The sequence below is a fragment of the Astatotilapia calliptera genome, chromosome 4 (genome assembly GCF_964374335.1).
Source record: "Astatotilapia calliptera chromosome 4, fAstCal68.1, whole genome shotgun sequence".
In the NCBI taxonomy this organism is placed as follows: domain Eukaryota; kingdom Metazoa; phylum Chordata; class Actinopteri; order Cichliformes; family Cichlidae; genus Astatotilapia; species Astatotilapia calliptera.
Genome location: NC_137425.1, coordinates 7,695,921 through 7,723,684, shown reverse-complemented (window position 1 = coordinate 7,723,684; position 27,764 = coordinate 7,695,921). Strand labels below are relative to the sequence as shown.

At 40.4% G+C, this 27,764-nt stretch overlaps 1 protein-coding gene across 2 annotated transcripts; it reads right to left on the bottom strand.

The window, feature by feature from the left end:
• Window positions 1-582: 582 nt before the first annotated feature.
• LOC113020403 (SH3 and cysteine-rich domain-containing protein 2-like) lies at window positions 583-27,323 on the bottom strand. Of its 2 annotated transcripts, XM_026164353.2 has the most exons (11): window positions 26,619-27,319; window positions 17,148-17,496; window positions 15,635-15,729; window positions 12,696-12,780; window positions 10,474-10,589; window positions 9,601-9,670; window positions 9,303-9,379; window positions 9,104-9,192; window positions 6,466-6,517; window positions 3,606-3,743; window positions 583-3,019 (listed from the first exon to the last, which is right to left on the bottom strand). In XM_026164353.2, the coding sequence occupies exons 1-11, from the start codon at window positions 26,700-26,702 to the stop codon at window positions 2,921-2,923; spliced, it is 1,254 nt and encodes a 417-aa protein (XP_026020138.1). In that variant the 5' UTR covers window positions 26,703-27,319; the 3' UTR covers window positions 583-2,920. The 2 variants fall into 2 exon arrangements, with proteins under 2 accessions (XP_026020138.1, XP_026020139.1); XM_026164354.2 differs by lacking the exons at window positions 9,601-9,670; window positions 10,474-10,589 and having other exon boundaries at window positions 26,619-27,323.
• Between the last annotated feature and the right edge of the window lie 441 nt (window positions 27,324-27,764).

Below are 27,764 nucleotides of genomic sequence, written 5' to 3'. Positions count from 1 at the left end.
CTAAAATGAACCCAAATGTTGCTCAGCTAGCACCGAAACTGTTTGAACTTGCTATGCAGACAAACAAATTTCACAAGTGAGTGAGTGTGTGATTAATGGGAAACTAAATTTTTTCCCCCTAAATAACACCAAATCAGAAAAAGTTAAAAACCTGCATCATTTTCCTTGATTTATCTGCAAGAAATGCCATCATTTGCCCTCTGATTTATGCAGTTGTCTGTGATTGAATAAACAAGGCTGAGTTCCACTTCCTCCAGCAGTGCCGTTATGTGCTATTTATATTGCGGTTGTTTGGAGCATCATTTCGGCATTCCTCTTTGCACAGCAGTGTATTTGTGGCTGCAGGATGGTGCATTATGCATGGATGCCAATGAAACTTGTCATTAAAGTGGCCTCGTTTAGGAGTTCTGTGCTCTCTCTAAGCTAAAAAAGACTGAATAGAGATATAGAAAAACAGCAAAAGCTACATGCATTTGTCATGTGGACGTGTAAATGATCAGCTGTCAACTCCTGTGGAATATCCTTAATATTTCACTGTGCAAAGCATGTTACAGACTTCATGCATAAAACAGGCAGACCAGGTTTTGTAAAGATGTTTTATTGAGGTACGCGGCCAACCAACGAATCTGGGAAACATCCAAACACATACTTAACATTTTGAAGTCTTTAAGGTGTAAACAGTAGATGCTACGTGAAATTAGACATAATTCATGATAGCACATTTTTAGATGAGTAAAATCAAACTTCCAGTTATGCTGTGACAACACATTCCCCCTGGAATATGTTTTCAGGAGTGTGGTATTGTTTATGCTGCTGTCTCTCTGCCAACAAGGACAAACCGTAAGTCCACCAGCTGAAGTACTTCATGGTGAATTGAAGTTGCAGTTGAAGTATTTTTAAATACAACATCTACAGTATTACTATCAAGGAGACACATCTACAAAATTACAGCTTATTCAAATGACTCAAAATAAAGTGCTACTCCCGTGATGACAAGAGAAGCTTTTAAAGGAAAAAAATCACAGCTTCTAAAGGCTTCCACAAAAAATGCAGACTAAAAGGAATCAGCTAGATCCTTGTGCTCTGAAAAGGATGGGTGAACTAAAATGTGCTTTAATTTATTATTCAAATGATGCAATCTGTCCTTCAGTTCTAGATTTCTTTCACATTCCTGATTTTCCACACGCAAACTCAGGGACAAGGACTTTTTAAAAAAAGAAGAAGATTTTAAATAAATAATGACTTAGTGCGTAGAACTCTAAGCAATCCGAAATGTACTGGTATTAAAAAATGGCTTGACTTTACGTCAGAACTGACCAGTCACATCAATAATATAAGGACAAAGGAGGCCAAACGGGGAGTGGAAGATGGAGATGACAGGCTGACATTTGATCAATGATGACTCGTGCACCCATGGGTACAACACTACCTGCATGTACACTGACTCATAACGGTTCAGCACTCGTGTCATCCCTTTCACTGCACAGCCTCCTACTCCTCCTGTTTTCCTGTGTCCCTCTAAGCTGTCAGTGAAACTCCTTGTCATGGTCAGAAGGAACCCCATTGTGCTGTTGTTTTTCAGGCAGACTGCCTACAGTTTTTTTCCTCTTGTTTCAAGCTCTAGTGAACATGTTAAAATTCTGGGCAACGCTTGCAACATCCCACTGAGGCTCTTCAGCAGGTCCCTGCAGAAACCGGCGGGTTTATGCCCACCGAGGTCTTTCATGCGAAAAACAGCAGAACACCTTCTGCCACTTGTAACTTCTAAACTTGGTAGATGTTGACATTTTTCTTCCTCAGTGCTCACGACAAGCTCCCAAACAACCCCCCTAGTCTTCCTAAAGAGATTTGCCTCCCTTTTAGCTTTGATTTCTTTTACCTCATCTGTTTGTAAAATAGTAACACAACAGAATAAGGACGGTAGACAAACACAGCTGTGTCTCAAAAGTGGACAGACATAATAATCTATAAAATTTTACTTAAAAGAAAGGAACAATTTTCAGGCAATTCCTGGGAGTTCATGTTTTTGTTTTAAGGATAGTCGAAAAGGTAAACTCTGAGTCTTTGGGTAGATAGTGATGATCACAGGGTTTGACAGACTTTCATACCAGAAATTAAAAGATGCTGGACAATTTTTATAGCATACTTTAATTGTCATTTCATAATGAAAAGAATCAGTTTTTGATTTTTGTGTGAAAAACCTCTTCTTTTTGCACTCTCAAATCATTGAGTGCAGTCGTAACTCAGCCAGAAACTACAGACAATTTTCAGATCTGGTGTATTCCTTTCATCCTATCCTGCCGTCTGTCTAAATGGCAGTAGCTTTCCATAGCTGGCAGTGGTTGTTCTTGGCAAGTGCCTATTGTTGTAGCAGTCTACACGAAGCTGATATCAGTCCCCAGGGCAGAGACCCTGAAATTAGCAGATAGGAATGAGACACACGGAGTGGGTAGAAACAAGAAAAGGACACTGATAGAAGCATCATGTTCCCATGAGAGGATTCAGCCTCCTCCCACGCTGGTAGACGTCTTTTTGATGAGGAAAAACTAAATCTGAGCTGGCATCCAGCAGACATTTTAAAGCATTTTTGACCACCCTTGTCTACTAAACATCGATTTATTGGCTTTGAAAAGATAAACCTACAAGAGAACTAGAGCAGGGCAATTGCATAACTGCCCCCTCCATTAAAGGCTTACAATCAACCAGCTGAGCTGGAAACCATGTGTTTATGAGGGGCTGTGGTTCCAGATCCTTGCAGAAGTGTGTATTATGTTTTTAGTTTTTCTGTGTTTGGCTGACCAGTTGGAGAAGCTGGAGCAGTTGTTTAGCCAGGGGAATGAGGCAGAAGAGGGGTAGTTTTAAAATGGGTGCATCCCTGGGGAAAGTAGATGTGGAAAGATGGTGGTCTGTGCACAAAGGTTCAAATCTCCTCTATGGAATCAGCTGGGACCAGCCCTTTCTTCTTTCCACTGCTCAGCTTTAGAAACACCTCACCCTCTTCTCGTTTCCCCACACAAATCTAAAAGCAGGAAACAGAAAATAAGATGCTTTGTTTTCTAAGAGGAAACTAGAATAAAAGATTATTTTTACCAATATAAAAACTGTTTTTAAAAGAACAAATAATAACAGACCTTAAAAAAATCTGAAAGTTATTGTGTAAACTGCCTACAGGTTTTTTACTTGTGACTAAGCACTATGAATTTTCTCTTTGTGTGTATATGAATAAAAATCAGTGGATGAAAACTGATTGAATGTGACCCTGAAGGTCAAAAAACAATGTGGGTTTTCTTTCTAACGGTCTATACAATCTGGAAATGATGAGCCTTATTCATAGCAAAGACAAACAGACATAGATAATGCTGGTGCCAATCCTTTGATCGCTCTCTAACCAGGATGCACCCCACTTCTCACACAGCGTGTACTGGATTTGGCTTCAGTCCCTTGAAACCCTTCACAGGACAGGTTTCATGAATTGAGAATTGGAATCCTATCATCAGTGTATGCTGGGTTGCCATAATAGCCTTTTGATGGTTACAATGAAAAAACGGTGAAGCTATCAACAAAAATAAATTAAGTCTCAAACCAGTATTCCACCATTAGTATACCTGGGATTCCCTCACAGCCATGTGTCCTCTCTCTCGGTTGCCGGGATTGCCCTGAATAACCCGCCACACTCTCTCTCCGGGTCGGACCCTTTGCACAAAGTTGGCAGGGAAAAAACCAACTTTGTCCCCACATTTACCCTGAGGAATGAACCAAAACAGTTCAGTCAGCATTTAAACTGTATCTGGATGCCAAGATAGCTGTCACAGATTCTTTAGATCTAGTTAATGAGATTGCGCAATGATAGCCTGATCTGCGCTTACTGGCCCACCAGACTGCACTCAACCCAAATTGTTAGCTGACAATCCAACTTGATTGTTTTTCTGATGGAAAATCTGGAGTTTTACTGCTCCACTGTTGTCAAGTTCAATCTTAAAAGAGGATTGTTGGAAATCTCTATATCAGGGGTCTCGAACTCCAGGCCTCAAGAGCCAGTGTCCTGCAGGTTTTAGATGTGTCCTTGATCCAACACAGCTGATTTAAATGGCTAAATTAGCTCCTCAACATGTCTTGAAGTTCTCCAGAGGCTGGTAATGAACTAATCATTTGATTCAGGTGTGGTGACCCAGGGTGAGATCTAAAACCTGCAGGACACGGGCTCTCGAGGACTAACGTTCCCTACCCCTGCTCTATATAATAAACTGCCTGGCCAAAAACCCCCAAAGTCTAATGCTCTAATATGTCATTGAACCACATTTAGCTTTAGCTTTGATCAGAATTAGAATCACTTTGTAAAAAACAAGGAATCTGTGATAGTGTCGTGCAAAAAACCCAAAAACAAACAGTAATGCAGATATAGAATGTATGATATTTACAGTACATATAATTATACGTCTCTATATAAATATTAAAAATAAATACACAGACTACCCACAGATATAGAGATGACAGCACGTATTCGCTCTGGCATCATTTTAATAAAGCCATGCAGTGTCACAATATCTATTTCCATCCAGAACGGTGTATTGATGACGGGAGAGTTGGATTTCTGTCTAAAGTATTCTCCAGAACATCCCAAAGATGCTCCGTGGGGTTAAAGTCTGGTCTCTTTGGTGACCAATCCATGTGTGAAAATCCATGCGTTTTCACACTTGGAATCCCATGAATCCTGGCATTATAATCTTGGATTAGGCCCATGTAGTTCATCACATGGAAAAATCCATTGAAATACCTGCTCGTTCAGTATAGAGTCAGCTGACCTTCTGGACACTTAAAACTGCTGTACCTAGACCTGACCAACTGAAGCAACCCTAGCTATTAATGCTGACCTAACAGGCTTGTCTGGTAGACACTATACATGATGGATGCATCACTACATCCACCTCTCTTATTACCTTGATGCACCCATCAGTCTGGAACAGGGTCAACCTGAAGTCAAACCACATGACCCTTTTCCATTGCAGAACTCAATCTTTTTATTCTCTAGCAAATTGAAGCCTTTTTTTTCCTGATTAGCTCTGGTAAGTGGTTTTCCTAGGGCTGCTATTTAGTGCCAATCCCTTGAATTCTCTTCGTATTATGCATGTGGAATTGCAATTACTTTTGCTATTAAATATAGCCATGAGATGTACTGTTAAACTTTATTTGAGTTCACCAAACGTCAAAGTGACCTCTGACCACGATCGTTCAAGGTTTTTTTCCAACCACATCTCTTCCTTAGATGATAGTTGGTTTTAATAATGCATTGGACAGTTCTCAGCCCACTTTTAGTAGTTTCAGCAATATCCTTAGTTGTTTTTTTTGTCTTCTTGAAACAAAGTAACATCTTTGTTGCCAAAAAAACTGTTGCCAAAAACATTATTCACTGCAGTAACTATCCAGTAGAAGGCAGACAGTATATTGTTAAAGCCTGTTTAAAGTCCCCCAAAATGAGTAATTTGGCACCAAATATTCATTCATACTAGTTTTAAACAGTTTTTCAGTGAAGACTGACTGATAAGAACTGAACACTTTTATATCTACCGCTTCCATCTCATAACAGCAAAGCCCAAATGAACTTTTAGTTATTTAGTAGTATAATTGAGCAGGCACCTTTATTGTTATACCATCATAAACAGAAATGAGAGAAACAACACTTTCTAAATTAAAATTCTGCCTCATGTAGTGGCAAATCATCCCATTTTTGCTGTTTGTATAAGAAGGATGAAACATTTGTTTTCCAGGTGCGCACACATAAACAAGAGATTTCATCCCTTTCTTGCCAGTGATAACTGGGCATACCTCATTATGCAGCAATGTTTCACAGTTTAACACCCTCTGCCTCAGGTGTTGATGTGTTTATTGAAGTGATTCACAAACTATACATTAGTAATGAACAGATGATTCACAGATTATACATAATTTAAAGGTTTCTTGGAATGAATATGTTGATGTGCTGCTCCGCTTTGGGTTACGTAAGTTCAAGCGAAAACTATGCTCACAGAGTGTACGCTAAATCTGCACTCTGGATGCGTTTTCCTTCTTCGTGAACTGAAACACACGGGCGCACACACAAATGCACATTTATTTCCATTGGGAGTTAGTGAAGCTCATTACAGACTCAATAAGGGCCTCTACGCGACTGCAACAGTAGCCAAGTTCATTATGTTAAACTCTTTTGGTAATTTTCAGAGGAAATTATGTTCTATTTTTGTCTGTGGCTCCTTACATGTTTGCGACAGGCAAAAATGGAGCAGGTGTTTTGCATTAAAAGCTTGGTTTAAAGACCTAATTTAACACATGCGCAGTATGAATGCATGTGCACACACATAAACACACACACACTTCTGAGAACTTGGGGAAAATAAAACACAGCACACACCAACATCACCAGGTATGCACCAACTAGCACACACAGATGTTTGCAAATGATTTATTACCCACCTTCCACCACTCCTCATTAGAGTCGTCAGTGACCTGCACCCGATCACCAGGACTAAAAGAGATAAGACAAGAGAGAAGATGGGAAAAAAGGGCATGAGAAGGGAGGTAATTGGGGTGGAGAGGAAAAAGAGACAGGGAGACAATAGAGGGAAACATGATGGGAAAGGCAACGGAGTAGGGGGGAAGAAAGGAGAGCTGATTGCAAGCACAAAATATTACAGTTATCTAACTGCCACAGAAAGCTGTAGTGTACCCGTGGTAGCAACATTGTGGAGGTTAAAATTTGGGTGAGTCTTTGTGTCTCGCTGTAGAGGTGACAGAACAGCTGAAAACAAAGTCATGAGGTCTACATGAAATATAACTCTATAGTGTCTGCTGCAGCAATGAAGGCTAGGCCCGATCTGCAGCCAGCCTGGCCTGCATACTAATGATGCTACCAATTTTTGATGAGACTTCTCTACACATACACAGTATGCCCACTGTCCTAGATATACAGGGAGAAGCTGTCCCAATTGCATTTCGGTGCATTCTGCCTCCCGGATGTCTGCATTCACAGCTGCCCTATATGATCATGGTACACACACACACACACACACACACACACACACACACACACACACACACACACACACACACTACCATGTGAGTCATATTTCTTAGGTGACTGGTACAATTCTGCTCATGCAGCGTCTCAAAGGAGCGCAGTTAAATATTTAAATGCATCTTTTATAAAGGTTTTCGTGCCCTATATTGTCTATCTAACTAAGCATTTATATCTATATTGTATATTTCTAACAGCAGAATTAGACAACTTTAGCAGTTTCCTGGTAGTAATAGATAGTGGATAGTGGTTCTAACTTAACAATGCTAGTATTTTTATACCTTTACTGTTGCTATTTCAATTTTTAAATACTATATTTTACATGTACAATATTTCCTGACAATATGGAGGGCATCAGAAAGAGCAGATAGGTTTCTTTGTAAAAATCCTCACAATGCCTAGTGGTGAGATTAGCTGCTATTCAGTCTCAAAGAAATCTATGAAAAAAGCTACTCAGAGATGAAACGCAAGCCACTACATATGTATTATCATTGTAATAAGTACAAATGTTATCTAAATTCCATCCATTTCTGTCCATCTTTTCATTTTCTTTCAACCTCTCCCTTGAGAAGATGCCACAGCGGGTCATCTGCCTCCATCTCTCCATCACTACAACCATAAACCTTCTCTTTAGTCTTCCTCTTTCCCTCGTGCCTGACAGCTCCATATTCAAAATCCTTGGTCCAATATAACCAATATGCTGTTTTTCTTCTCTGTTCAAACCCTCTCAACCTTGTCTCCAAACTGCTCAACCTGAGCGTTCCCTCTGATATACTCTGATAATTTTCCCTCCATTCAGTCCAAACAAAAATGTTATCTTCAACTTTGCCACCTACAGCTTTTTTTTTTCTCTCTCTCAAAACTATACATCACAACAGGTTCACTCTTGCTGCTATTTGTCTGTCACAAATCCCTCCTGACACTTGTCTACACCCACTCCCGCTTCTTGAACTCTCTTTTTCACCTCTCTTGTCCACTGTCCATGACTTTGGATGGTTAACTCTAGGTATTTAAACTCATCCACCTTCACTACTTCCCTCTAATTCACACAGATATTCTGTCTTCCTTATCTCCGGATCATACCTCTACCTCTCTACCTCTGTCTTTCTCCTCCTCCCTACTCTTACTACAGATCACAATGTCATCTGTAAACATCATAATCCGTGGAGACTACTGTCTGACCTCATCTGTCTTAACCACTTATCCTAAAATGGTTGAAACCAGCTGGGGTGGAGCACATCCTGGCTGAAAGTGGGAAAGTGGCGGGGTACATCATGGACAGGTTGTCAGTCCTTACAAATCAAATCCAAATAAATGTAAATCCCCCCAAACCCACTCATTCTCATGTAAGCTGTGTGTTTGTGAGCCATTATAGTCAAACCACCTATACTCATCATCACTACAAATATAATACACACTGATTAGATAACTGAGATTCTCCCCACATAAAAATTATCTTTTTTTTAGGTGATTAAACTATCAAATTTCTGATAATAATTTTTGCAGAATTCATATCCATGTACTGGTTTGTTAAAATCGACCTGTCTGGAATATGGTACATGTTTTGACTTCTGCCATCCACAATGGTCTGATCTTACTTTCTTGTATTTGGGCTTTAACTTTGACAACAGTGCTCTGCTTTCTCCATCTGTTTTCTCTCTTTCTCTCTCTGATAATCTTCCGCTCTATGCCATTTCCTCTCATGCATGTCCTCCCTTTCATCTCTCAGTTGTTCAGTGTCTTTATCCCCTTCCCTGCTGGGAACACAGCTCAGTCACTAGTTCTGCGTGGGGACAGTGATGGGCTTTGAGTTTATAATTAGTCGTCCTTAAGGGCGCCCCGGCACCGTCCTTTGCAGATGGTGGGGACATTTTCATCCTGCAGGAACAACAGCCGGGGCAAAACACGAACAAAAACCGACCATATTTGCACACGCAATGCTAAAAAAAGCAATTGCACACAAGCACTCCTGGACATGCACACGCATATAGCTATAAAAATCCTTGCACATAGTCAGGTTGTTTTGCTTTTACTCACTGTAGTTCCAGGTCATTTGGTTCCTGAGGCAGAAACTTGTAGAGCGCTACATAGGTGTGGATAGAGTGGACTTCAATGCGCTTGGGCACCTGGTTACAGGGAGATGCAGGAAGGGGAGGCAGTGAGACAGAAATACACGCTTGAGGAATAGAGCAACAAGGGATGAAAGTATGTACAGGTGGATTAAACAAAGCGGTACCTTCTCCTCTGCAGTCTGAGTTTGTTCGCTGCTCTCGTCTACCTCCTTTTCGATCTCTGGCTCGGGGATAGGATCATCTGGAATCAGCGAGAAAATGTCTTAAAAGTCGCTAATCACACACATAAGCACTCGTTTTATTGTTTTTGTTTTTGTTTTTTTACAAGCAGCCACAGTAATTCTCTCTCACGCACAGAAAGTTATGCGCGACACAACATCTGCATAGACACACATAGGCAAGGGCATGCAGCGCATGTGCATATCCACATACATCAAGGCACAGACACAGAGACGTCTTTACCCCCTGTCTCCTGAGTTAATTCTTCCTCCATGCTGGACTGTCTCTGTTGCCTCTCCTCTCCTCCCTCACCCTCAAATAAGAACATAGAGAGGAAGCAATAAAATATCAGCACCAGGAGGCCAGAGAGGATGCATTTGATAGTGGGTGACCTTGTTGTCAGTCAGTATGCTGGAAGTTCATGTATTCAACAGGTTTCAGAGATACCTGCGGTTCACAAAATGTGAACATTTTACATTTTAGCAAGCATGCACATTCTTTTCAGTGGAGAAGTTAGATGAGAAGCTTTCTATCAGTCTCAAACGTGTATAAACAGACAACATTTTGCAACATTTTGGTGAGGCGAGGTGTTTGGTCCAATGTTGAGCAGCAGTAAACATCTCTTGGCTGTTGCTTCATATTTGCTGCTTATAAGCTGTACACAGATCAGTCTCAAATATTTGTAGCTGAACTGTTACTTTCCGATATCGCAACATTTATTCAGGGTTTACAAGTTTGATTTAGATGGCTTGCAGCTGTTTTTCAGAGGATTCGGAGAGCTTTTTGAATTAGTCTCCATGTTTATATTATGACTAAAAAAGGTAGCTAAGAAGACAAGAATATTGTTATGTTAAAGATTTTCTTCCAATTTAATGGCTGTTCTGATAATACCTAATAAATCTGAATCTAAAGCATTCTTAAATGTATTAACTCTTAATAATTCAATAAAAAAAAAACATATGCACCCTTTACAAAATATGGCTTAACAAGGGAATGTCACTGTCAGTTCTCTTAATATAATAAGTAAGTTAGCTAACGGACCAGTGTTGTTTATTGTGTCAAACACACGGGACTGAACTGTCCTCTACCCCCACCCACAGGCCTATGATGTCATACCAAGCTGCGCGTTGGTGATTCTGACAAACTGCCAAAACTGGAGCGACTCATCTGTGCCAAGGACGTCCCGTAGCGCAAGGCGGCATACACAGGGTCTACTCGCATCCGCGGTGCCTCTGAAACCACACACAGACACGTAAATTATTCACTAAAAGACTTTGGACACACTACAATCAGGGCTACACGCTGAGATTACACTGTACATCATGACTATTGTGCCTGTGCCAATCTGGAGGAACCAAGGGGTTTAAATATAACTGCTGTAACACAGTCAGTCCTGAACCAAAGTGGCCTACTTTAGATCTGCGAGGACAGCAGCCAAAAATTCAAAAGAAAATGAAGACATTCCAATGAATTAACATGCTTTGATTTATTTAACTTAGTGGCAAGAGATGTGTCTTAGTTTAATAGCTTTAACAGATGTGAAACTGTAGAAAGAGTAGAAAGGGAATAAGAGACGAAATGTAAAATATGGAAATCTTCTGAAAGTCTTCGCTGCTGCATTTCATGTAGACAGCAGTGCTTGGGTGCTATCACACTATTTCTGAAGTTGGGAATTAGATTTTTCAGCTCTTTCCCCATCCAGCTCAACAGAAGGAGGGTAGAGGGATTTTGCTGCAGGGCCAGATGTGTCTCAGTGTGCGTGTGCCTGTGCAGGATGGAGTTGAAATCACCTGTAGTTTCATACCAAAGTCATTTCTTCTGTATACAGAAGAAATTGTGCAGCAATGTGTTATTTAGTATGATTAAGTCAGGTATTTAGAGTCGATAAAGCTCATTACACTGACTGAAGAAGGTATTTCTGCAGAGAGAAGTTAATTGCAGATGAGTAAATGATGGGATGGGAAGCCAAGCTTAGAGACTCTACACTCCACTGCTCCATATAAATAATTATTTTTTTTTAGATCCTTAAGGTTTCTTTTGAGACTGGAAGGAGAGTTTTTATGTAAAGTAGCTTCAGGTCTGTTTTTATTATAATGTTGTTAATTATCAGTTAACTGATAACATTCTGACCCGAGAATATCATCAGTATCAGGTTCTCTTTGGCAGATTTAACCTTAACATTTAAACAGAGAAATCCTTTTCACATTCATCACATATGAATCATCACTGCAAGACTGCAACGTAGACCGTTAAGTTCCCGCAACTAGCAGACTCATAAATGAGGTTTAATATGAGAACAGTAAATTGTGGCCAGGAGGTACTTGATGGGAAATTAAGGGGGTCTGTGAGTAAATACAAAATGAAAACTGTTGTCTGATATGAATGTGTGTAAACATTTTACCAAGCCTTTTGTTAGCATAATTATGAGCACACTGTGTAATGTGTGATTGTGAGCTTGGCAGGTTGCACTCTCAGCTGGCCCTGGCAAAGTCCCAGGCATCATGGTGCTGAGCTCGAGGTGATGATGGAGTTGTAGGTTCATTGTACCCTGACTCATGAGTACTACAAGCAAGTGACAGCATGGGGCGCCGACCCTGATGTGAGTCATGCATTACGGCAGATGACTGTGTCACGTTCAAAGGTGTTCTTCCAAAGGTATGACAAAGAAAAATGAAGCTGCATTTCAGCGGTGACCATAAAAGGAAGAACAAATTTAAGCACTTTGGTCCAGTGGTTGTAAAAGCAACTCGTACCACTATGATTTGGCCTTGAGCGGACAAACACTGACCTGAAAACTGATTAAAAATATAATTTTCTTTGAAATTTATTCCCAGCATTTGCTGAATGAAATAAGGTGGATGTTTGTGAATTTGGGGTTACCATCAATCAAAAAAGTGGGCAGCATTTCAATGTTTATGAATTTTTAAACATGCAACTGTGGTGCCTATCTAATAAATTAATCCTCTTCACCAGTCCAAGGATATACAGCACAACTCATAAACAGAGATATAAAAACATAAACATTAGAACTTATAAATATTTATTCACATACTTTCAGCGTAGAGACGGTCCATCACCTCCAAGTGAAACTGAATTTGTCTCCTTCTCTTTATCTTTTTCCACTTCACATTCGTCCGTTGCCAGGTGAGGTGAAGACATTTCTGTTTTTTATTACATTACAAGCAAAAGTGCAAAAAAAAAAAAAAATCGAAAAATCGAAAAGTAAAACCCAAAAGGCTGGACAAGAGCAACGTCACGAAACAAAAGCACAGGGACACAAGCAAACCCAACCAGCGGATTCACTCATACAACCACATGCACACTCGGACTGCGCTCACCTTGGCTTGGCTGAACTTCCTTGACGACAGCCAACTGGTCATTGACGAGCATTGGCGAGCTGAAGTTTCGCTTGAATGCTCCCGACTAATGGAGGGGAGAACAGAGCACAAGGGCTTTTATAAGCTGCCATAACTTCTTGTTTATAGACTCAACACATAGCTCAACATATATCTCTTTGTAGTGCTATTTGAGCATTCATACAGAACACGTACAAAATGTAAGTGAAACAATTAACTGGGCTCACTTGCTCCAGGAAAGAACAAAATAAGCAAAGCCACGTATGAGCTCTCTCTGCTGCTAATCATGAACAATAAATTCACTCAACCACTACTTGTGGCCGCATGACTTAGACACAGACACGGACATGTGATTTTCCGTGTGTATGTGTCAGCACGACTGCAATTTCACACCGAATTAAGCACAGTGAGAGTTTCAGCTGAGATATCGGTTTGTCTTTGCCTTGACTTGCAAATGAGCCACTCACTTTGTCATATTATGTTGAAGAGAGAAACACTCAGCGGATCAAAGGCAATAAGTGGCTACCTTTGTTCTCCACAAACACACCCAGATTGTGCTCTGATGATATTTTAGCTTTCGCTGCCCTCATCATTCCCCTACCTTTCCCCCTCTCTGTTTGTGCACTGCTGTCAAACTGCACTGAGCTCTCTTCAGTACAGCGCTCTTAAAATTTTCCAAGTGGCTCTCAGAAGGTCTCGCCTCCTGCTGCATGCTAATGTCCTCTGCTTTACACTAGAGGATAAACACAAAAGCTGTGTCTGAAATCACTCCCAATTTTCTGCCTAGTGAATCATACTCACCTTCTACCATTGTCCTTCAAACAGTCATAATATTACATTTTTCATGATAACAAAAAAAAAATCCACATTGTAACATCTAACCGTTACGCCGCAAGTGTGCGAAATACTCTTTATGTAAGCAGTAGTAAAGAAAATTAAACATTGCTAATGATGGCCCTAAAAGGATGGTGCAATGATTAATTGTTTTATTTCAGTAGCATCAGCACTTCACAGCTTCAAAACAGCACTTTTCCTTCTGCCATATGCATCTGTGTTTTTTCAGCAATTTAACTGAAACTGCACATATGGTGAGCAAAAATGACTGCCTGCAGGTCAAGAGTGTTTCAGTGTTTATACGTGTGAGTCTGTGTGTTGATGTAATAAATGTGTTTGATGTGATACAATACTGATTCATCTGTGGGGGGGTTTTTTTCTTTCCCATTAACGCTGTACCTAAAGCTATTCTATTAAAAAAATTAAATTAATTGCAGAGTGCACAGGGTTTTGTGGTCAGGTTTTCAATTCATGCTTGTAATCCAAAGTGTGTTGGTAATATGACAAAACAATGATTGGAGTTGTGAAACTGAACATCAGATAACAAATCAGAAAATAAAATGTCAACCTCTTAACAATTTCCACATTTAGTCACTTCTTTGTTGCAAATGTGCGAGCATGTTGCAACATGACTCGAAAAATAAGGCCTTCCCTAAATGTCTTCTATGTTAATGAGGTCCACAGCATGAACACCTTGCACATTTCCAGTTAACGGGACTCTTGTAGTCCTACGGATCACTCTAGCTTTGCACTCTCCTGCTTTGATTAAGAGCAATGAGGAGATGCAATAAACTGCATATATGGAGGTTGTTTCATTGCCCCTCTGGGCCTCTATGCAGGCCTGTGAAAAACTAAGTAGAGCCCATGATTCAGTTGCTTGTGGAACCACCTTAAGCAGCAATAACTTGAAGTAATTGTTTTCCATATGACTCTATTAGTATCTCGCATCCATGTGGAGAATTTTGTCTCACTCTTCTTTATAGTGTTGCTTCAGTTCATTGAGGTTTGCGGGCATTTGTTTGCGCACAGCTTTCTTATGGTTCCCTTAAGGTCTGGGCTGTGAATGGGCCACTGGAATGCTTTCATTCTTTTCTTTTTCAGCATTTCTGTTGTAGATTTGCTGCTGTGCTTGGGATCATTGGGATCATTGCTCTGTTGCGTGACCTAATTTCAGTCAGACAAGTGGCCTCACGTTTGACTCTGGAACACTGATATACGCGCGAGTTCATGGTTGAGTCAATAACTGCAAGGTGCCCAGGTGGCTTCAATGGCTACAAAACAAGCTGTTCACCACCATGCTTGATAGTGGGTTTGTGCTGATATATCCAATATATCAAATATAAGCCACGCTGCCATGTTGATTTTAGAGAGAATAGGCTTTATTGTGGCAATCTTCCAAAGAAGCCATACTTGTTCAGTCTTTTTCTAATTATACTGTCATGGAGTTGAACATTTAATGTGCTAACTGAGGCCTGTAGAGTCTGAGATGTAGTGCTTGTTTGTTTGTTTTTTCGATTTTTTAAAATTTCTCTTGGAATGAATTTGCCGGATTTGCACTCATTGAAAAATTGCAGCTTTGTTTTAAACCCACCTGAATGTTCCAGACCAGCAAACTGCCAAGACTTCTTTTAAACCGCTTTATGGTGATTATCAGTTTATTAAGTACACTTAGTTTTCCACAGGACTACCCAGAGTCTCATGTCGGTGTGTCATTTGGCTGTATGTTAACACGTTTATTTCAATGAATCACTGAAATATTTGCTTTCTTGCCAAAAATGAACACGAGAAGTAATAAGTAGCCATTCTATTCTTGCAATCCAGACACAAACAAAGCCAATGCTACTTTTTTATGTTTCCTATTCATTTCACAGAAGAAGATGGTTTATCATAGCAATAGCCTGGCATGAAGTGCAATGGAAAAACATGAAAGCAACAATCACTTTCCACTGAAGAGTGCTAAATCAGGGAACAGAATCAGTTTAAAAGAGTTGAGCAGACCAAAGTGTGCAGTTAGTGACTATGCTGAGAGAAACTCTCAGTGCTATAAATGAGGGCAACATCAAACTCTTGGTGTGTGTATTTCGCACCTTCCCATGACACGGCTGCTGCGATAGTTCTGAGGTGCACCACAGGTGAGCAGCCATCTTGCACGTTTTACACCGTAGAGCTTGTTTGGAGTTTCCTGCAGAGTGGGATAAAGAAGAGAGAATGAAAGCAGGGGACACTGACATTGAAGCAGTCACAAAAAGAAAAAAAAATCAGCAGGCGACAGATGTGCACTCGGCAGAAAGTGCTAACAGAACAAAGTGGCCCTTACATCATATGTGCAGGTTTTTCTCTGTTCAGGTGGAGAATGAAATCAAACCCTGTCCCAGTTTTATCAGGCTGGCACTGCAACCAGAGCTCACACTAACAGCTTCATAATGAACAGCTCTTCTTGCAAAACAACTTAAAGAGATTGGAAAGCAGCTGGACATATTTTAATTATAATCGATTTGGCATTGAGTCATTTACATTTGTATTTTTAAGTGTTTGAGAGCTAAAGTCTCCTGAGACTCCAGTTGTTTTCTTCCCATTTGTTATATGTTTAGAAATCCTCTTTTCATGTTTTAGGGATTAAGGAGTTGAGTCCTTATTATCCTAGAAAACAAAGATCACTGATTTCTGAATTTGTCACAGATGGGGATTATATCGACAGGTCTGTATTAGAGCAGAAACAACAATCAAATAAATTGGGTTGCTAAAGAAAAATAGTGGTTTTAGAGAGAGAGATCAAATTAGTTTAACAGCTTATGAGAAAGAGGCTACACTTTGTTTCGGGACTGCAGAGATAAATCTAGAGCGAAGTGATGCGTTGCATAAATAAACCCACTAAGGATGCAGCAATAAATTTTCAAAAAACTGCACAGGAGCAAACACGGGGGAGCAGGTTGGAGACTGTAATCAGTCACAGTGACAGGAAGTAGATTTAGCAGAAATACTAGAAGCTAGTAGCACTTAGAGGTGAACAAAAGCGCACATCTGCGCTAGAGCTATAGCAAAGTCCAGATCTAATTGAATGACTTAAATCGAGGAGAGAAAAAAGAAGGAAGCAGTGAGGTGAGATTTAAAAACTTCACTTTTCTCAGGAAATCATTATTATTTTGTTTATTTGTACCACTTGAGGTAATTGAGCACCTTAAATATGCTCGTTTTCTGTCTGATATGGAGCTGTATGAGAAGACTGACACCACATTTGTAGTCTCTGTGCTTTCAAATCTGCAAGGGTCTGCATGGATTTAAGTGAAGTAAATTTAATGGTGAGTGGAAAGTTCCACAATTGTCCAGATGCACTTGCCCACTTGCCTACTTCCAACTAGATTTGGAAAAAAAAAAAGAAGTAAGACCAATTACTTGTCCAAATTTTCTTGCTTGTTCATATGACCAACTCTCTCATCTTTACAGGAAATTTAAAATCACATAAGTGGTAATAAATCATAGGTCCTGAATAATAATTTTACACAAAATTCAAAGTTTTTCATCTAAACTCTTCAGTCTTTAGTTTTCATGAGTAAGTGTATCACCAAAGACCATGTCCAGTGAGAATATCAGGCACCTTACCTACTATCATGTGCTTGCAATGCTGGCAGTTGGTGGGCTTTCGAAAGATGTGGTCCTGGAAACAGTGGGTAATCTGGGGTCGGGGAGGCTTGGCGGGGAGTGATGGAGAAAGGCTGAGTGAGGGCGAGTGGGAGGAGATGGAGGGGTTGGGACTGCGAGATGGTGAAATTGATGGTGACCGGTCACCAACAAGTGGGGAGCCAGGCATCAGAGGGGGGGACGGAGGCGGCGGGTCCGTGATGAAATCCTGGGGCAGGCGGGCATCGCTGTAGGACCTTTGGAAGAAGTTCTCCACGCTCTTACTGCGCATCATGGTCTTGAAGGACAATGAGCGTTTTAGTCTCTGGAGCTGCACCCACGGACACACATCGACAGACATAGGGACAAAGATAATGCATTAAAAATAAACACGAGATAAGCAAGAAGCAATAACAAATGTCCAATGTGCCCTCAAGACAGCACAGACAATATCCCGGAATCCATAAACATCACACTCTGTTCAGATCAGTACACCTTAGGGAAAGAAGTTGACTCATGTAAAGCAATATCACCTCATAAGGAAACAACACATTAATAAAAGAGCTGCCTGTCCCCTTCAGCGAGATCGAATTCATATTTTTAAAGGGGTGCTTGTGCTTTTGGTTGAACAAGATAAGCTTTTTCTTATGTGTATAAATTGTACTGGCTTAGTGGTAGTGACAGAAGGACTCTTGTGATAAAACGAAACAAGAGTTTATTCAGCCCGATCATCTATCAACAACCCATCACCAGGGCCCTTAAAGTGAGCGCCGGCTCCACTAAAGAGGCCACACGGTTGCAGTGAGCACAAGTGGTTCAACTCACACACCAACAACATGTGTGAATACACACAGGTAAAGGGTTATTATGCAGCACCCAGACTTTTATTACAGAATAATGGTGCTTTATGTACAACGTGTAGTTTGGCATCATGAAAAAAGCAAGGACTACCCTGAAAAGAGCATTGTCTGGACTGTAAAAATAGCTGCTTTAAAGCCTGTACATATTGTATTATTAAGCATCAATATGCAGCAAGGTCCCCCTGTAGATCTGCAAGTTGCCTATGCCATCGAAGCTAATGGAAACCCATATCAGTACAGATCTTCTGAAGTTCTATACAAAAGATAAAGAAAGTTGATTAGGAAGATTAGGAAAATGAGAAATAAGTGTGGCAATTCATATCTGCAAACATTCATGAAAAATGCATGCCAATGCAGTATAAGAGATAAAATCCAGATGCTTTAATATTATAACAAGCTTGAAAGTCAGTATGTGGTATGGTCCGAGCTCTCTTACACTAGTTTTCTTGTCATTTCTTTAAGTATTTTTCAGGAAATGTTTCTCTGGGCTTTTTTAAGGACGTTTGAAGCTCTTCTTTGGATGTTGGCTGCCTTTGGTTCCATTCTCACTCAAGATGATCCCACTCTGTTTCAGTAATGTTAATATCCAGGTTCTGGGGAGGCCAATCCATGACTAGTGGTGCTCCAATGTTTGTTTTTCTGTCCAAGTATAGTTTTACTGCATTGGCAGTGTGCATTGGATGCATCTCTCAGGTACTCTGTCAGGTCTTTGCTTTCTTCAGGACTTTGTGTTCATCTTCTGTAGAAAGCTTTCAGAACTGACATTTTTTCTTTTTTTCTTGTCATGCTTTCTCAGGTTTTTTTAAGGACAATCTACACAGGAAGCAGAAATATTTTAAATTTTGGCTAATCGCTGTTTGGAAATCACCTTGTTGTTAGAAAAATACAACTTTATGTTTGTCAAACTGTGTCATTTTTAGCATTTTTCATGGACTCAAATAAAGAAATGGAATAAAATTACACTTGTTTTGTGTTTTGTAATAGGCCGATAGTAACAAAGTGCCTAAAGATACAATTTAAAATTAGTTCATTGCTAAGTTGTCTGTTATGTCTAGACAACACTGGTTCATACCTTGAGTTTGTGCTTGAATGATTCATAGTTCAGTGTTAAATGGCTTAACAAGTAAAAAACACTCCTATGAAAATGGTCAGGTACTACCACTGGGCAAAAAATGAGTAAAAAAGCAGCCAGTGTCCCAAGACATGTTTGAAAGGCTGCCAGAAAGCATAGACAGGAAAATTACAGAGTTCAGTTCTTTATAGTGTGCTGTCAACACCATATGTGCTGGATGGTACCTCTCCTCACTAAGTTGGAGAAGTGTCTTTTATTTCCAAAAAGAATATCACATTTTGACTGGTCACACAAGAAGACAGGTTTCTTTTTTTTGCCTCAGTATAGCTTAAATTCCCCAGAGATGGTTGCAGCATTCCTGGATCATATTTACAATTTATTCTTTGTATGGTAGAGTGTTAACTTGGATTTGTGGATTTCTCTGCCCACACAGCCTTTGCCTGAGTCATGAACCTCTGCCCATCTTTGCTTCTGAGAGACTCATCCTGGACGCTCCTTTTTATACCCAATCATTTTTCTGGCCGGTTACCAGTTAACTTTTTAACAGCTTTTGCAGGAACACTGTTACATTAGGTGTAATAACCAAACCAGTTCTTTAAGTTCAGTGCATTTCAAAATCTTAAGAGTCAAATGATAAAACATCACATCAACAGGCATCACATCAGTTATCTACAGAATGCCTAACATTGATTGACTAGATAAATGAATGGTTCCTGACATTTGCCTCCAGCTCTATGTACGGTTGATGATGCTAGTTTCCCAGGGGACAGGCAGACATTTGTTACAATGACATGCGATGGAAGGGGTAACGCTGTGTGAGGGTGTGGTCACGTCGCAAGGAAAGAACGGATGAACACAGACAGACGAGGAGACAGATCATCAGCAGGCTACATACACTCTGCGCACATGCTCTGTCTGTCTGTGCTCATTCTGCTCAGCACCAAACATAATCACTTAACAGGGACATGTTGTTTACAGCTCTGTGAGTCTGGGAATAAGCTATGAAGACAGTTTGTCTATTTGACTGTGTGTCTGTGTGTGTGAGGAACACATCGATGCAGCGCAAAAGAAACAAAACTGTAGGAGTGTAACTGAATGTACATTTGCACACTCCATATGCTTCCTCTATTTGTGAAATTATTTCCCTTCATTAGATTACATTGATGAAGATTAGGTACGCTGTGGACTACTACAATTCATTATATCTCTGTTAGACATCTCTGAGCACCGAAGGGTGTTATTCTTATCTTTATTTTTTAGAACTTTGAAATAAAGTACGCCGCTTTGTAACCAACTGCTTCGTTAAATACATATAATCTGGGCAAGGACATTTTGCAGGATTTGCATTTCTTAGCTTCTGGTTGGGGATTTAGGGTTTCTTATTGTAAGCTGAATCGCTGCAAGTGTTCGTTCACCTATTTATGGCAGCTTCTTGACACACAAGTGTTGTTAGCTGCAGGAAATGTGCAGCATGTCTTCTATGATGCTTATAGATGCATGTTCACAGGCGGGTAGCCTGGATGCAGGCAATTAGTGCGTTGGATATGTCCATGTGTTTTCTGGGTTTCACTGAACTATGCACCACAGTGATCCTAATGCATAACTTAAAACTTTCAGTTTGGGAGATTCAGTTCAATTCAATTTTATTTATACAGCGCCAAATCACAACATCAGCTGCCTCAAGGCGCTTTATATTGTAAAGTAGACCCTCTAATAATACATAGAGGGAAAAAACCCAACAATCATATCACCCTCTATGAGCAAGCACTTTGGTGACACTGGAAAGGAAAACCTCCCTTTTAACAGGAAGTAACCTCTGGCAGAACCAGGCTTAGGCAGAGGTAGCCATCTGCCCTGACCAGTTGGGGTGAGGGGAGGAAGACAAGACAAGAGACATGGTGTGGAAGAGAGCCAGAGATTAATAACAAGTAATGATTTATTGCAGAGAGGTCTAAAGCCAGAGATGCCTTTTGCTTTGTTGCGTGTGATCTTATTCTAGTCAGATTAAAAATGTTTAAAAAGTTGTCATGTAAAGATGAACAAGCATCTAATTTATGCTTACCAAATAAATAATGATTAACATCTAATGATCTGTTCTCGAATTGCATTAGTAATTCATTTTTTTAATGAGGGGTAAAATAAATTTGGTGTTGAAGCAGGTACAGCAAAACCCACATGTTTGCAACCTGGTAATATTTTCTCAATAATGACTTACTAATGTAAGCAAAATGATTCATGAAACATTACGACTTATAAACTATATAATGGGGTGGAATATATTTTTAATGATGTTAACAGTACAAAGTTGTTTTGACTTCATATTTTATGTGCAGCATCACAGCCTTGAGCAGAGCTCTTTCAATCAGAGTGGCTGAGTGCTGGCATAACAGCTCCAGCTATAGAGCACATGTCTCAATTACAGCTAATCTAATCATCTGTCAGTGTGCGGGTCTGAAAAGCATTCCCGTTTTCTTCCATTTGAACATTATCTGAAAGAATAATCCTTCTGACTCAAGGCCGATGTGACATCAAGTATGATGTGGAGCTTCACTGCACATTCATGTGCACCACCGCACATGAGGTGAGATGCTGATATCGATGAGTCAGAAGCGATATATGCCACACTTTAGTCCCAGATTTATAGCTGATTATTTATTGATTATTCCTTTTATGAAAATCCCTGTGACCTGCAACGGGACCTGCCTCAGTCTTCTGTCACTTCTTCCCCAACTGCACTTCTCCAAGTAATACTCAACCCGTTTCAGCTTAAAAAGACGCATTTGGATCAAGTCTTGCCTGCTAATGTTCCTCCCTCAACGTTTTTTGTGACTCATACATGACTAATAATGTGATGCAAAATGCAAAATATTGCACAGATTTACACACATCTGCAGAGTCAGTCTTCTTTGAGCAGCTCCTATCTCACTGCTGCAAAGCAGACTGACGAGCTGTCTCAGCAGACCTGTAAAAGCCCACAATTTTCACATCTTCGATCCGTATTACAACAGACCTCTGCCTTTCTCACATGTTGCCAGCATAAATGTACAAAATCAATTCTCCACAGCGGAACAGCGAGGATTGACTAGTCATAATTCAATGATAAGACTTTTATGTCACTCGAATACCGCCATAAAAATTTAATGGGGCCAGTCTGAGATATTTATGGGATGCTCCAGTCTGCCCAGAGGTCAAGACTCAACAACAAAGCCTTTGTCCCACTGGGAATATGAGGATAATATAGGCACTCTGGAATTTGGTGAGATGGTCTGAGTGGGGCCTGCATCACATGTTTTCAGTGTTTAGAAATGTAACACCAGTAGGATTACTATAAGTCAAAACTCTATAGGTGTGCAAGGGTGCGTGTGTGTGTGTGTGTGTGGGGGGGGGGGTTTACTTATTCCCTTTCTTCCCCATCACTCCTGAAGTGTGCCAATTTTCTGCTCTGCCATCAGCAGTAGTAAAGAGAACGTGCTGCACGGATTGGAAAAAACAGTTACTGCAATTGATCCATGCCTTAAGTCAAAACCAGCATTCAAGTCTATATGACCTTAAATCAATATTTTAATTTGTCTACCCTTGAATTTCCACTTTAATCACTCCAGCTAGTTGCGCTATAAAAAACGAGGTACATTTCTTTTCTTTTTTTTTTGCAATGATGCACGTCATAGTGACTGACCTTGTTCTAAGTGAGGATATTTCAGCCTTAAGAAGGATAACCGAGTTATAACTGCGCTCTGAAAGACACAGTCTCCTGGCTCCCTCCAATTCTAGGTCATCAGCAGAATATGTCATTTCAGAGGAAACTGTCACCATCAAATACCAGGTACATGGATTTCAGCATATAATTATTTTCACTGTGTGGCTTCAACTCTTCTCCGACAGTTGTAACCGAACAAACGCGAAGATTTTACTAAAGTGAAACACAACAGCGGGAAAAAGAATCACATAGAATAAAAATATGAGCGAGCAGCTGTATTTATGATTACAAGGAGCACATGTGGAGCGGTTTTATGTCCCAACATTTCTCGGGTTGATCGAAATTTCTTATTATGCATGGCATCCTGGCAAATTCCTGCTCTCAGTGCATGAGAAAAGATGCATAATCACAGGCTGCCTCCTACGTTCTGCTACTATCACACATGCATGTACACACCGTCAATCATTTACACACACACACACACACACAATCACTTTCAAGGACTGTTTAACAGCAGAGATGATCTCTGTGGAATAGCAGTGTGGAGTATCTTTTGTGCTCCTGTAGGTTTCTAGTGTCCAGTATTTCAGCATCTCACACTTTTCCTTGTAGTGTCACATTAATAAACATCACAGCAGTGAAGGTGTTACACTGATTAAAGACGACCTTGGCCCACTTCAGCTTCCTGATTTGACTTACTTACCTGCTCACATCTATCTGATCTGTGTCATATCCCCTTCTGAAGAAAAAGCCAAAAGTGTGAGCGTCACTTTAAAGATGTTTGTACATCCGAAATATAGCGAAAACACCAGAAATCATGCACCTGCTAGATGATTAGGAAGAGTTCAACCTGAATGGCAGTAATGACTATGGCCTGTGTGAACATGAGCAGGTGCACATGATAAAACCTGCTTGCTTTATGACAAATGATGACTGCTGTATCCATCAAAAGTGATGCAGTGAAATGTTCTCTCCCATTCGATGCTGTCTTCGATGTCTTCGATGCTGTCTTCACAGCAACCACTCCTTTATCCTTAAATGAATTAAAAGAGATGTCGATAAAGACGGTGCTTTTTCTTAGAACCATCTACATTACAGAGGTGTTTATTACCACCTGGGGTAAAAACCCAAATCCATTTTCTTTTAGTCTGACCATGAAGTTTGCGGTTTGGGTGGTAATTTCAGTTAAATGTCTCAATAGTTTTTTTATGGATTGAAATTTGGCACAACTTAAATTTTTTCCATCAGGATAAATTGGTGACTAATAATGTAGTAGCACCATTAATAGAGCCTACTGCACTTCTGTTTAGTGCTGCTTCAGTACCACTGCTGAATTTAGTAAATAGTGCTTAACGTGCACACTTGCATCACCTTTTTGAGTGTACCAGTTTTTACACAACCACTAGCTAGACTGGAGGCTCTATTTCTTTCTTTCTTTTATTATTATTTTGGTTTTAAATACTGCTTTAATTACAATCCTGACGACTCTGATATTACAACTAACTGGTTGTAATTTAATCGAGACCAAGACTATTTAATCAAGACTATTTTAGTATAAGAACACATAATAGGCTACTATTTAAAACACACTTCCTGGTTGTCTGTTCCCAGTTGATGTTTTGGACAAAGTGAAAACAAGGTGATACAGCTCAGCCTTGTTAAACTGCCTTTTCCTGAATAGCCAAAAGAAAAAAAAAGTTTTTTGGACGTTTCAACGTAAAAAGAAAGCCATCCATTACAAAAAGATACATTTGAATGTAAGCTCTTTAAGATTAATTGTAACTTAGCTTTGAAACTGAGACAGTTCAGCTTCACTGTAGGGAAAGCCAGTCACCTTTCATCTCTCAGTCAGCTGCATATGTGTGTGTGTGTGTTGTGCGCTCACATCCATTTAAGAGGGTTTAATGAAGAATGCGAAGTGGACACACGGATGGATTGTGGGAGTTGTAATTACTCAGCAGGCAAGCTGACAAACAAGTATATCAACCAAAAACATGTTTACGCCTTTATATCTCTGCGCTCAGACATCATCCTGTGTGTTCATCCAGGAGAGAAGATGTTTACCTGTGCACCTCCATCACAGAAAAAGCTCCCAAAGCATCAACAGCCCAGAGAGATCAAACTGCTCTGCACAAAAAGAGCAACACTATAGGCTGATGACTGCTACTCGGGCATCTAATTGGCTCCACCACTCACATTTCTGCCAGGCTTGGCAATACACTACAGATTATTGTTGGGAGCTGGAGAGAGAGACTGCGCTTCCTCTTCTCATAATCTTCTGGCACTGTTTTCCTCTGTTCTTGATTTACGATATCCATCTTTGGTGGGATTTTGCTGCTGGTGGATTTTGGGGAGCATCTGTTACCTCTTTCGTTTCCTCCCCGTCATTGTTGTCTAATAAAAACCATCACGGACACATGACTATGTGTCTGATTAGATTCCTTCAAAAATGTCACCCTGTAGCTGTGTATTTTTATGTGAGGAACAGCCTCCAGAGCCAAGCTGACAAAAACTCTGCATTTTTACTTTGACACTTCAATGGCCAGGTATTTAATTCATTCGAAAGGATGAGTTCCTCTAGCATAAAGGTTGATGGTTAATTTTGAATCTATCCCACACCACAGAGAACTCAATAGATTGAAAGACCAAAGGCAGATGATCAAACTGATGGGTTTTTTTTTTTTTATTATAGAGGGCTGTGACACGATGAAGCCAGAGCGAACCGGTGAATCATTTGAATACCAATCAGTCCAGCTTGGAACAGGCTCACACCCAGTTTTCACCAGTAGCAGCTGGTGAGAAGAGGAGAGCTGGAGTAGAACGCCTGGAGTAAGTGGTGTTAAAATTGCTTGTAACAACGTCAACTTGTATGCTTTCAAAGAGGACATCAAACATTTAGATGAAGCACAGAGGCAGTCTGAGGCTGGTGAAGTATGTGACTGTGCTGCACGGAGTGTCACTTTCCTCCAAACATGTCAGCAGCGTGCATGTGTTTGTGTGTGGGTGGCATAAAGAGTCATAGGGTAGATTTGACTTAGGGAAAGTTGTATCAAGCTGGTTGATCTTATGTGTCCTTCCATTAAGAAGCAGACATCGGGAAAGCTTCCACAGCTTGGAGGGCAGCCCCAAATCTTTGTTTATATAGCTGAGTGAACAAATTAAATGGATTCATAAAGACCCTCTGAAAGGGCATTTGTATCTTAGACATGCACACTAGTAGCTGTGTATATGACAGACACAAAATTCACATAAGCAAATGCAGCGTCTTATTTATTGCAATATAAACTTGCTGCCAGCATAGAAGAAACAGCGTGAGTGCTGCAATGTCCGCAAAAAAACTGCAGCTCATCAAAAAAGAAGCAAATTAAAATAACAAATGGACAAAAGCATTAAACACTTCCATTATTACATGTTGGTTTTGCTGCCTAATAGTCATTAAAAACACACACTTGAACCCTTTTGTGTGCGCCTGCTTCTAATGGATTTTGACAGAAAGAGAGACAGTATGACATCACACCTGACGTGTGAGGTTACATCTATAGTGACGCAGTCGTGATGAATACTACTGCAATTGTGTTGTTATTAGTATTACATAAACGGTGGAGATGCAGGTGGAGAAAACCATCAAAGGAGAAGAATACACTTAAAATGAATAAAATAAGTCTTCTTATTAATAGTTCAGTGTGTGCATTTAACTACTCAGCAAAGTCACTCACTTATGTCTACTGATACTGTTCTTTTTCGATTCGTTAGGCACAAATACGTGTATGTTATGATCTGCATGGCATCTGAAAAAGAACCAAACTCCAAATTTAGGTACTTGCCTTGGAAGTCACTGGTTGGATGGGCATATTGCTTGGAGAGCGCTGGAGCTCCGAGTCGCACTCCATCTCATTGTTTTCGGTCATAATTGGTGTAGAAGTGGGAAGCGTCGTTCGAGACACAAACAGCAAAAGTTTTAACTCCTCAAATAGAGTCCAGTCGGTAGAAGATTTCCGGATTTAGCCATTTAAAAGACTGACAAAGTGTGACAGATCCACATCAGAGGGATTTGTGCGCGCCTCAGGGCCACCGACTCCACAAAACACGTTTCTGGGTTTATTATGATCTGTGAGAACAGGTTATAAATTCACCAGCTGTTAATATCTCATTTATGCCACGTGAGGATGGGTATTCAGGAAACGGCTGAACCTTGCGTGTGGGTAGTCTTTTGTGTCGCCCGCTGACGCGCACCGGAAAGCTCCAATGTGGCACAATTCCTCCGTCCTCCAGGTGCAAATACGGCTCAAATCAGCAAAAAATGTCGCTGTGTGAATATGAGAATGTCAGCGAAATAAAATCATATCCAAATCGTCATCAGCTTGTGTTCTGGAGGAACTCGCTAGGTGTAAATCCAAAGCGAACTGTGTCCTTCACCGCTGCACAGACTTAAATTTAAGCGCATTCTGAGGCACGCCTTTCCATGCGTCTGAGGCGCATGATTGGGGCATTTTTATTTGTTACAACTCTACCGGGATTCATTTAGTCTAAATCAAGACTGACGGCCACGGGCGGAAGCTTATTCAAAACCCAAATATACATTAGCTTAAAATTTTCTCTGTTCTGGAGTAAAAGCAAGAGCAGCACTTCATTCTGCTGCTCGGATTTTGCGTCTTGAGTGTGTGTGTGTGTGTGTGTGTGTGTGTGTGTGTGTGTGTGTGTGTGTGTGTGTGTGTGTGTGTGTGTGTGTGTGTGTGTGTGTGTGTGTCAGAGCTGCTGTTTAATTCTATGCGCCTCCATGGTGCAGCCATAGACGCGTAGTTACAAATAGTAAGTGTGATTACATACAGTAACTCACAGACACGGATATCTTTTAAAAATATATTGTGATTTTAAGGCTATACATTAGATAGACATGCAAAAAGGAATTAAGAAGCCACAAGAACACACAAGACGCTAGAGAGCCTTCTGCTGCTTGATTAAGCAGTGAA

Excerpts from the sequence above, each read along its gene's own strand:
- LOC113020403 (XM_026164353.2), bottom strand. The coding sequence starts at position 26,702 with ATGACCGAAAACAATGAGATGGAGTGCGACTCGGAGCTCCAGCGCTCT. Across the intron at positions 3,744-6,465 it reads CTAATGAGGAGTGGTGGAAG|GGTAAATGTGGGGACAAAGT; the intron begins GTGGGTAATAAA and ends TTCATTCCTCAG. Across the intron at positions 3,020-3,605 it reads TGGCTGTGAGGGAATCCCAG|ATTTGTGTGGGGAAACGAGA; the intron begins GTATACTAATGG and ends TCCTGCTTTTAG.